The sequence below is a fragment of the Oryzias latipes genome, chromosome 14 (assembly GCF_002234675.1).
Source record: "Oryzias latipes chromosome 14, ASM223467v1".
Lineage (NCBI taxonomy): Eukaryota > Metazoa > Chordata > Actinopteri > Beloniformes > Adrianichthyidae > Oryzias > Oryzias latipes.
In genome coordinates this window covers 28,811,172-28,821,891 of record NC_019872.2, presented here as the reverse complement: position 1 = coordinate 28,821,891, position 10,720 = coordinate 28,811,172, and the positions used below count along the sequence as shown (strand labels likewise).

Here is a 10,720-nt window from a genome sequence, read left to right as displayed (position 1 = left end):
TCTTTAGCAAAAGTAAAAAACCGACGCCATGCCGAAGGGAAACTCGACAACTGAACTTTAATCTTAAACAAACGGCTAATTTCACCCCGGTACGCGGAAGCATCAGAGCAAAACGGGGGCAAAAAAAAAAAAAAAAAAAATTACTGAAAACTTGTTTTATTTGTCAAAAAAAGCTCCTTTACAGTGCCATGATTCCCAACCTGTAAAGCCAGCACACATGTAAAATACAACCCTTACAATACATTAGAATCAAAACAGGTACCAAAAAGTACAGTAAAAATTACACTTCCTGTGGAAATGTGGAGGGGAGGGGGCAGAGAGAAAAAAAAACTAGCGGAAATCTAAAACTTAAAAATCACAGGATTAAAAAAAAAAAGAAAAAAAAGAAAACATGGAAAAGTTACATTTAGGATGTTTTCTGTACAAATGGTCGTCTGTCATAAAAGAGGTCGAGTGAGGCCGGGGTGCTGCCCAGCCGTCGGTCTTACTGGAGTCCTGCAAAAGGACAAACACGTCAGACACAAAGCTGGACATCCTGGACAAAAAGGTCAAGGCGGGGCTCACTTTTTTTTTGAGTAACGGGCGGTCATCAGTATGGCTTGTAGCTGGTCTGGTGAGCCCCCCGCCGTGGGGTCTTGCCATAGCTGGCGCTGCCCTGACCTGAAGAGCACAAACCGGTCATTTTCATCTCAACACCTTCATCTTTTGACTGGAGGACCAGGAGGTCTGCCCTTACTGTAATCGTATCCCGGGCCGTATCCATAGTAACCGGAGGAGTAGTCATAGTTGCCGTAGCCGCCGTATCCACCGTAACCACCGTAACCTTGGTTGCCGTATCCCTGGTTCCAGTAGTTTCCGTAGCCCTGGTTCCAGCCCTGGTTCTGACCGCCGCGCCCCCGGCCTCCCCGGCCGCCGTAGCCGCCGCGCCCGGCGCCGTACTGCTGCTGCTGGTACACCTCCTTGGGCTGAGCGATCTTCAGCTCACACTGAGGAGCAGACAGACCGTCGGTCCACAGAGAAGCAGGACTCTTCAAAGCAAAGGACGTGCGCCCGGCAAACGCGGACATACCCGGCCTCCTTCAATAGTGTGGTACTTCTTCTCCAGACACTTCTTGACGCTGGCTTCATCTTTGTACGTGATGAAGATGAAACCCCTCCTCTTCTTTGATTTGGGATCGATGGGGAGCTCGATGGTTTCGATCTAAAGTGGCAAAGTGGACACGATCAGAAGACCTGCCAGGACTACAAAGACCAGCTTCCGCTGCAGTGCACCGACCTCTCCAAAGGCGCCGAAATATTCCCTGATTGCTTCTTCCGTTGCCTCAGGATTCAAACCCCCTACAAAGATCTTCCTGACAGCTTCCTTTTTCATGGCCATCGCCCTTTTGGGGTCGATCTGACGTCCGTCTAGTCTGTGTTCCTTCTGCTCCAGCACCTGCAGAAACACCAGATTTTACCCGTGTGCCACATCCATCCACCGGGCCCAGACATGGGTCAGAGCGGCTCACCTTGTCCACGCTGGAGGAGTCTTTGAAGAGCACGAAGCCGAAGCCCCGGGACCGGCCCGTGTTGGAGTCCATCTTGATGGTGCAGTCTGACACCTCCCCAAATTTGCTGAAGTAATCCTTCAGGTCCTTCTTACTCGTGTCCCAGCTGAGGCCGCCGACAAACATTTTGCTGCAACGTGAAGGTCACTTCTTTAGGCCTCTGCAACGTCTCCATTCATCAAAACAATGCTTTTGTTCCAATGTGCGTCCTGTAAAGAGGGCGGCCCTCACCCAGCATCATCTTCTCCTTTACTTGCATCAATCTTGCCGCCGTCTGTGCCGCTGTCCTGGCTTTCGTCTCCTCCCATCGCCTCCTGCTCGGCTCCGTTCTGGTCCTCCTCCCCTTCGTTGCCGTTCTGCTCAGAGGTCTCCATGAACTGGTTCTCAGCGTCTGCCATCCTGACGGTGGTCCTGTCGAGAGACTGGAACGGGACAAAGCCACCATGAGAAATCCGGTTGGTGCAGAAGAGCGCAAGGCCCCGGTCGCTCTCCTGAGAACCTTCATTTGATGACATACTGCTGCTTTTAATGCATGGCTGTGTGGCATTAAAACTAGAATTCAGAAAATGGTAACTTGGGAAAAATTGCCTCTGAGATTTTCTGGTTAAGTGAGAAAACAATGAAAACTCTAAACTGCAATTCAAATGAAGAGCCTATTTATTAATGGCAGGTCTGCAGGATGGTACAATGAGTTACTAGAATTAAGTTCTATGGATCCTGACAATGTTTAAACATTTAAAAACAGATTAAATCAAGTCTGAACAAGAAGTGACCATCTATTTTGAACTTTGTTTCCTCCCTGAAAACCTTAAATTTTTTACAGGAAAATGTACATCTTTTGACATTTTACATTTACCATACATTTTGCATATATGTTAGAACAGAATTAAATTCACTTAAGGAGCTTTTAACAAGCCAAACGAGAAGATTAGGATCCGCTACTCTGGCGCTCCTTTCTGAAAACGAGCTTTTGTATTTATTTCAAATTTTGATAAAAATTAACTGATAAATAAAGACCATGTCAGTAGAAAGTGACCTGGTTTCTACAAAATGCGTTTATATGCAGTAGAAGATCCTCTCCAAGCTCCGCAGAAACGCCAACAGCGAACAAAAAGCCAGCATTAGATTAGCCGGCGCGGCTCCCTGTGTTCGTGCAGACCGCGCTTCGCAGCCTAACCGCTCGAGGCGGACAGCAGGCCTCAGCAGCAAACACTCATCCACGGGCAGTTACCAGAGCAGCCGAGACGCAGGTAAAACACTACAGACATTAAAACCATTAAGAAATAACCTTTAGCATGAATTCTTTGTAAGTAAACGCAAACTTTACGTGCAAAAATACATTAAAACCGCGCTGACGCACGTTAGCTAGCGCGCGGCTAAGACGCAGCTAGCCACCTAAGAGGCTAAAGCCGAGCCTCCGCGCGCTAAACAAACACCAAATACATCCTTAAAATAACTAAAAATGATGGGCTCGAGTCAGTAAAAATTCTCGCGTGTTTTTGCGCGGCCCAAAAACAAACCATCGTCTTACTTCGAATGAAGAAAGCGGGACGCCGACTCGCTGCTCAAAATGGACACTCTCCAAATTCGCCGCTAACTCGTGGCATCATATATACGACCGGATGTGACAGAACGATGCGGGACACCGTAAAGAAAACGTCTCTGATTGGTCGCCAGGCTTCTATTTGAAACTGAAAGGTTGCTCCTGATTGGTTGAGGCCTCAAACGGCAACGACAAAGGGCCGTGCTTGCCATTTTCCTTTCGGTGTGTGAAATTTTGCTTCGCATTTAAACTAATCGCGGTATTTCTGGGTTTTTTTAAAAAAGAAAAATTTAATCGAGGTAATGTTGTTGACGAATCAAAATAAGCGTGAGGCAGCTGGTTAATCCGTTAAAAAGATGTCGGACTTTTATCTTTATGTCAGAGATTAAGGTGATGGATATCTTTGTAGGATATATGGGAATAAAACAGTATTTAGGTATATTTCCAAAAACACAACACAGTCATTGCATCATACACTGTTAGAATATTGCATTTTCTTATTAATTACCAATTTATTTCTTTTTTCTCATACCAGAAAGTTACTTTAGGATTTATTCAGTGGACACATACATTGAACTTAAAAAAAATCTACTTTTTGCACCATAAAAAAGTTTTTAAATGTGCCACATTTGTTATTTCCTAATTGATTTCCATACAGTTTCTTTTATTCTTGACCCTAGCAGAATGTCAGAGCCACAGAAAAATTGCTCCAACCCACAATTTTTATTTAAAATATATAAAACCTTGAATCTCATCTGAAATAGGCCTTTTTGGAGGCACATAATGTAGTTTGGACCGTCTGCCATCGATACGCATTAATTATGTTTGGAGTAGGGTTGGAAGCTTCAACATGTAGACACCTGTGGGAACCGTGCGTGTTCTTCACTAACTGCCGGCAGTTTGCAGTTCAAGGAACAAACGACCTGCAAGAATTTTCTTTTCCCAGGTCGTTTCCTGTTTTATGTCCCAAAAGCATTTTGGACAAATTGGCATTAAAAATCCTCGAAATTCTCCTAACTTTGTGGCCGATGTCTCAAAAATGCAAGAAAAAGAAAGATTGGTAGTAACAAGTCACATCATTGTTTGAATTTACTCAAAGTTGCTTTGCTGCGCCTGAATGATCACTTTTGAATGCAGGCCTCTGTCACTAACAGCTACACTTACATGTGAACTTTTTTTTTTAATATGCAACATTTGTCAACATTATTCTAAAGATGAGAGAAAAATCTGTTGCAACCAAAAAATAAACTTAATTTGATCGACATACATGTATTTTTTAAATGGTTTTCCTTCTTTTAGGGGGAGAGCACTGAGACGTCTGCAGTCAAGGAATAGACAGTTATAAGGGCCTAACGATTTGTTTTGACAACGATTCGATGCATTTTATTGTTGTTGCCCATCTGATTCATAGTCAATATTTTGAATGATCCGATTGGATCCCATTCACTGACCTAAATCGGTTCCAGGACGTCTTTATCCAAAACTTCAGCCAGTGTGACTCAGACATTCCTGCTACTGAACAGTGACGTTTTCCAGATTCTTGGATTTCTTCAAGATAATAAACTGTAAATGAAATGTGTCCAAACAAGTCAACAAGAATTGTTGGATTGATTATAATCGATTTATTTCAATTTGAAACGATTTTATTATAATGGTACATATAGGTTGATTTAATTCAATTGACTTGACAGATGGATCTGGTTGGATCGTGGGAACAGAAGTCGATTGGTGCACCTCTGAGTTGTTAAACTCTGACCTTCATTCTTATCCTAACTCAGTGAACAGAGATTTGATCCAAATGTTTTGGGGATCTAGATGGTTTTAACAAAGACACACTTTGATCACCTCAAGTCTCTTGGAACCATTTTAGATTTATTTTGAAATCCCAACTCAAACCTAGAAATGATTTTATCCACACAAGTATTTCAAACTGCATCTTATAGTTACCTTTGCATAATTTGCAATTTGATGATTACCTGAAATGCTTTACAATAATATTAAGACAAAATACTTTTGGTAAAGTTGATCAGTTCCAGTTGCCTGAAACTTATCAAGCAAAATCAATTAGAGCTTTTTCCTCACAAAACAACCCCAAAGCGATATTTTGACCCGTTGACACATTTGAGTTTTCCTCTAAAAGCTGCTCACTGAGCAGCAGCCCCTCCCAATCTACAAAAACAAGTGGGACCCCACATTGTGACATCACAAAGTGAGAATCTGCGCTGTCAGCCCCGCCCCCAGACTAACACACACACACACTTTCTCTGTGGAGCTAGCGGTGATCAGCTAGCTTTGGAAAAGTTCAGATGCTCGTTTTTGTGGGCGACACGCTGCCGAGGATGATGTCATGAAATGGGCGTCACCCACAAGAAGCGAGGCCTCTGACATTGAGTCATCTTTCTTCAGGGTCGGAAAATGACTGAAAATAACTTGCTACATTAAAAAAAAAAATTAAAAATAAATGACACCATGGGTCCTTTTGGGATAGAATGAGACTCGAACATTGCAGAGTTGATACGGAAACATTTATTTCTTTTCTTTCACAGTTCAATCTTCCTTTATTCACACTTGCTTTAATGTTAAAAACTGTAGAAAGGAGATTTTAAAATACTCTAAAAACCTGCTTAAACAGCATTACGTTAAATCATTACATTAAACCAATTACAAATATTAAAGTCATTTAAAGATTTGACAAGAGTCCTGAAACACAAAGTCAGCGCTCTGCAGCTCCGGGCCTCAGGAGCGTGTTTTGCTGACCCAGTGGTACTTGTCAACGCGAGGCCCGGTGAAGGTGAAGGTGGCTCTGTAGGACTTGAAGCCTTTCTGGGTGGGGTACTGGGAAGGTGGACCTCCAGCAGTGGGGCCATGAGGCTGGAAGGCCTCCCCGAAGCCCTTCCGCTTGTCTCTCAGCCAGGTCTGGGGCGCTCCAGGGGAGAACTCGCTGAACTGTGGACGGGAGTGAGCAGTGAGAGTCTCCGGGCCGAGCTGGTGCCGAGGGGCATGAGGTCCGGAGCCGGCTTACCCTGTAGACGCTGTTGGGGTTGCTGACCGTCGGGATGGTTTTGGGTTCGGTGCTGGCAGGAGCGGGACATGGGGCTGATGAAGTGCTGCTGAAACTTTTGTCCCTACTCACCTCCTCTTCATCAGAGGAGCTCCCCGACTGGACCTCGAGGCTCGCTCGCTCCACGGCGTCATGGATGCGGCGGGAAAATTCCCTGTCGCCACGTGGGCAGCTGTCCAGCACAGAGACGCAGAATGGAGTGCTCTGCTCCCCGTACCTACAACCAGAACCCAAGCCTGTGAGGCCCACGACGAAGACAGAAAAATCTATTCTTTATAATGTTTTTTTAATCTTTTAATTGATCGACAAAAGGAATTCCATTCAATAGCCTTTTTTGAATGAGATATAGACAGTATTGGTTATGATCTGTTGGATGTTTGTCCTTATTATTTAAAAGGCCCTTATTTACCCACGTCTCTGATGTGAAACATTTTTTAATGTAGCCGGATTATAAAGAACAACTAAAACACATTTTATGTTCAAAGCAGCAATTTAAAAAAGATGATACGTTGCCGACAAGGAGGATTTGAGTCAAAATTAAGAACAAACCAAATATGAAAAAACCAAAATAAAAAAAACCATCAAATTTACAGGAATCTAAGATTTAAAAAGTCATACTTTTACAAAAAAAATAAACATGTTACATTTAGTATAAAACATTCTGAGAAACTGGATGGACGTCACACTGGTCATGAATTCACTAAATCTGCATTACTTTTTCGCTAATGTACAACTTTGTCATGAGATTCCTTTTTTTAAAAGCACAACATTAAATTGTAAAATAACAACTTTATTGATTTATGCTGTTATTTTCACCCCAACATTTGGAAAATTAGCAAAACTTTCAGCCAAAAAGTGTTTCAGATTTCAAGGAAGCAGCCATTTTGAAATGAGCCAGAAATGCCCTTCTACTGCCCCCTAGTGGAGCGATGATGAATTACACGGCAGAGAATCTGGTCCACTGTTGCCAAGGACAGTTTGGATCATGCTAATGAGACGGGGGGCTCAGAATTGCACGTATCAAATACGATACCAATTGGTTATAAAAGGGAATCAGTGAAACAAACAAGAGGACCTGCACGACACCTCCCCCGGGTCCACCCACACCGTCAGCTCCTGAGGTAGGCCCAGATCCTCGTAGCGGACGGCGCCGCGCTCACAGGCCTTCAGAAGCACCGGGTCCTGCAGCAGAACGTGGTTCATACGCAAACACCTGGAACACAGTAAAGTCCTTCATCTTTCAGGATGTTACTCAGTCACACTCTTACCAATTGTGAATATTTTATCAGCCCAGAACTTTGTCTTTAATACCAGAACTCTTCGTCTGATGAAGGCGGAGAAAACCTGCAGTGCACTCCCTCCTACAATTATGACAGACTTTTAAATTTAGCTATGATCCAAAGGATTTTCACATTCCTGGAGAGCACCTTCCTGCTTGTTAAAACATCCGCATTTGCCTGCAAAATCCACGAGGTTTATTTTCAAAAAAAACGCATTTTTAATTCCCATTTTAAAGGCAAACAGACCATCTCCCGTCCTCTGATCAGCTTACAGTTCTGCCACACATGAAGCTGATGAACTGGAGGCACGTCAACGTTGGGAGTGGGGGGGTCATCTGGACCCCACAAGATAGCACAAGGGTTAGTGAGAAGCTGGACAGGCCCCCCACAAACCCAAACCAACGAGAAGTTCAGCATCAGTTCAACCGTTTTCTCATCTTTACTTGATGTAAAATGGGACAGAAGACCGACCAAAATGAAGCGACTTGTGGTTAAATCTCAGCCGCCTTCCCCGTCCCCCCGGAGGCCCAGGACACCGACCTGTAGGCCTGCCCCTTGGCAGGGGCGCCGGGGTGCCAGTGGTTCTTGTAGCTCTCAAACAGTGCAGAGGTGAGGGCGGCAGCAAAGCGCTCCCTGCCGTCGTTGTCCAGGCAGCCGTACCGCTTCACCAGACGAGCCATGAAGAACACGGCGGCGGCGATCTCCTCCTTCATCGTCTCCGGCAGAGGAAAAGTCCAACCCGTGCAGCTAAAAGTTAAACCAGAGCATAAAAACCAAAAACAAACGTAGGGGGGATCCTACTCCCAAAAAAAAAAACAATAAAAAGGACTTGAGGTTCTCTGACTCTACTTAACATCAAGAAATGCAAACATTTAGATCGACCGGGGTGACAGACAGCCGTTTCTGCAGAGGTTCATACTGTGACCTGCCGTCGTCACAACTCTTCAGAGTTCAGCTGAAGAAGCTTCACACCTGAACCTGATTGACCTGATGACCTCTGCAGCTGCTCATCAGCATCCGGCGCCGCCGTGAGGACGAACGTGGTATCATCCTCCCATTCTCAGAGTGTGTGATGCGTTTGATTGGAATGAAGACAGCAGCCTTTAGCAATGACAGCATTTGTTTTATTTGAGTGAACAGTAACTCTATAGGATCCAAACAATTGTTCAAAAAAACTAAATCAAAACATTCATCAACAAGCAACAATGACACAAGCCGAGCAGAATGCAAAGTGCAAGGATCTGAGGACGTTTTATGTTTTAAATGATTCAATTTCCATATTTTAATAGCAGCAATCCGTCTGCTTCTCTGTTTTTGGGTCACATAGAGGAATCTTTTCTGAGCTGCACTAAGTTAATCCCCAATATTGTTTCAAATTCAGTGCAAAATATGGAGTTTTGGTCAGGATAAGACAGGAAACGGCGTGTGAACGTGCAGGAAAGATGCGTTTGGATCCACATTTGAGCTGCGACAGTAACAACCATTAAAGGAAAAATAAAGATTCATGTACAAAGATGCAGCTGTGGAAATGTGATTAATTTAATCAATGGTGTAAATATGATTTGAAAGAAAAATCATCTTAAAATAATACAAAGTTTTTTTCAAATAATTTAAGTCAGAAAATAAGCAACAAAAAAAAAGGATAAAAATGTTTGCAAACTGATGAGACAAAAATGTTGAAAAGCTACAAACTTTAGATTTCTGGCTAAAATACATTTTTCAATCTCAAAACATTTTTACATTTCTTAAAAATACACCTCAAATTTCTGATTAATTCTGGATCATTCATGTCTCCCGTAAATGTGTGCTGTTGTGTAACAGGAACAGATTTGCTGGACTCACACGCCACCCAGTGGTCACCTGGTGAACATACCTGGCTTTTCTTTTCAGTCTGCTTCAAACAGGAAGTCAAGAGGAGACTTCAATGATAAAGGACCTCCTCATTTTAAACTTAATGCATTTTTATCACTTTTAAATAGGATTATTGCTACCAAAACCCCTCAGATTATCTTTCTTAAATGAAACATTTAATTCCATTGGATTTTCTTTATCTAGCCCAATTTTTTCAACAATAATGGGTTTCATTCCTGTAACTGTATAAGACAATAACCATGTGGCATTAAAGATGATCAATCACAATAAATAAACAACAAATAGATACATTTTCTTAGGAATACATTGAACTACTTGATCATCTTAAAGTCAGCCACATTTATCAATTCGCTTTTATTCCCATCTTTAATTTTTCTGACTTTCACCTCAAGAGGAAAAAAAAAAAACACATTTTGCATTTTTTAAAAACATCCATTCACTTTCAATGTTTTCATAAATAAAATTGAACAGACTTTGTTTTTCCCGTCAATAGAAAACAGCATTTACATTCATGAAACTGCAAAAAGTTTTTTACAAGCTTCAGCTCAGCGTTTGAACATGTGTGGAGTTTCTGGTCGTCTCTGACTTACTATTGAAAAATGATTTCTCTCTAGACGCTGTGATGTCATCAGCTTTATCTCTCAGCTGCACAAACTTGTGTTGAAATGAACCGATTTGACGCTTTTATGCATGAATCCTAAAATGAACGCGTGAATTAGTTTTTAAATAATCAGCTTTACAATAATAAATAATACTTTTATAACACAGTAAAGCTTTTTTTTCCCTAAAATCCTTTGACTTTAATTTTGACAGGGTTTCAGAAGGACCTCCTCGGGTTTTTAAAGCTGCCGCCGTTGTCCTGACAGTTTCACAGTACACAGACGATCCAAAGGCTCAGTGACCCGTCCTTCAGCTAACCGATCACACAAATGCAGTTCCACCATAAAACTCAACCAAAAACAAAGGTTCCTCATCTGAACCTGAACAATAAAACAGTGTGTGGACAAAGAAACAGAAGGCAACAGAGCAAAGTGATCGTTCCTCGTCTACATGAACAGGTGATCAGAGAACAGTCATGTGCAGAAGCGTTCCTCACTTTTTAAAGAAAGTCAGTTACGACTAAAGGTTTGGAGTTTTCCTGTGAAGTCCCAGAGGACGCCTCAGCAGAGTGACCTCAAAACCAGAAAACAGAAGAAAAGACTCACACATGCAGTTCATGCAGCAGCCACTAGGGTTTGCAACAAAACTAGCAGGAGCTGCACTTCCAGAACAAAACGCAGCATTGATGCCATGTTGCTGAATGAAAATGAAACCTAAAAAGGCTCATATTTGGCTAAATTAAGAAATGATCAAAGTTGACCATAAATAAAGTGAAAACAGCACAATATCAATAAAGATATATTTGTGAAAAATGCCA

General features: G+C 42.5%; 2 protein-coding genes across 3 annotated transcripts; both read right to left on the bottom strand.

Annotated features, from left to right (window-relative positions):
- Positions 1–38: 38 nt before the first annotated feature.
- LOC101170948 (heterogeneous nuclear ribonucleoprotein A/B) lies at positions 39–3,206 on the bottom strand. The gene is made up of 8 exons (XM_023962404.1): positions 3,079–3,206; positions 1,779–1,969; positions 1,509–1,677; positions 1,277–1,435; positions 1,070–1,201; positions 737–986; positions 565–660; positions 39–495 (listed from the first exon to the last, which is right to left on the bottom strand). Exons 2-7 carry the CDS (start codon positions 1,943–1,945, stop codon positions 590–592), a joined length of 948 nt encoding a protein of 315 aa, XP_023818172.1. The 5' UTR covers positions 1,946–1,969; positions 3,079–3,206; the 3' UTR covers positions 39–495; positions 565–589.
- A 2,394-nt stretch (positions 3,207–5,600) lies between these two features.
- Positions 5,601–8,385, bottom strand: LOC101158966 (maternal B9.10 protein). Of its 2 annotated transcripts, none has more exons than XM_020709174.2 (5): positions 8,285–8,385; positions 7,972–8,178; positions 7,227–7,364; positions 6,113–6,368; positions 5,601–6,036 (listed from the first exon to the last, which is right to left on the bottom strand). In XM_020709174.2, exons 2-5 carry the CDS (start codon positions 8,142–8,144, stop codon positions 5,827–5,829), a joined length of 777 nt encoding a protein of 258 aa, XP_020564833.1. In that variant the 5' UTR covers positions 8,145–8,178; positions 8,285–8,385; the 3' UTR covers positions 5,601–5,826. The 2 variants fall into 2 exon arrangements, with proteins under 2 accessions (XP_020564833.1, XP_020564834.1); XM_020709175.2 differs by having other exon boundaries at positions 8,302–8,384.
- Between the last annotated feature and the right edge of the window lie 2,335 nt (positions 8,386–10,720).

Bases quoted from the DNA above. Each gene is read 5' to 3' on its own strand.
- LOC101170948 (XM_023962404.1), bottom strand. From the start codon at position 1,945: ATGGCAGACGCTGAGAACCAGTTCATGGAGACCTCTGAGCAGAACGGC. The intron at 1,678-1,778 runs GTGAGGGCCGCC...TTCACGTTGCAG, and splicing joins AAAGGAGAAGATGATGCTGG to CAAAATGTTTGTCGGCGGCC. The intron at 661-736 runs GTAAGGGCAGAC...TGTGCTCTTCAG, and splicing joins CGGCCCGGGATACGATTACA to GTCAGGGCAGCGCCAGCTAT.
- LOC101158966 (XM_020709174.2), bottom strand. From the start codon at position 8,144: ATGAAGGAGGAGATCGCCGCCGCCGTGTTCTTCATGGCTCGTCTGGTG. The intron at 6,369-7,226 runs GTCCTCTTGTTT...TTCTGGTTGTAG, and splicing joins CCGGGGGAGGTGTCGTGCAG to GTACGGGGAGCAGAGCACTC. The intron at 6,037-6,112 runs GTAAGCCGGCTC...TCCCGTCCACAG, and splicing joins ACCCCAACAGCGTCTACAGG to TTCAGCGAGTTCTCCCCTGG.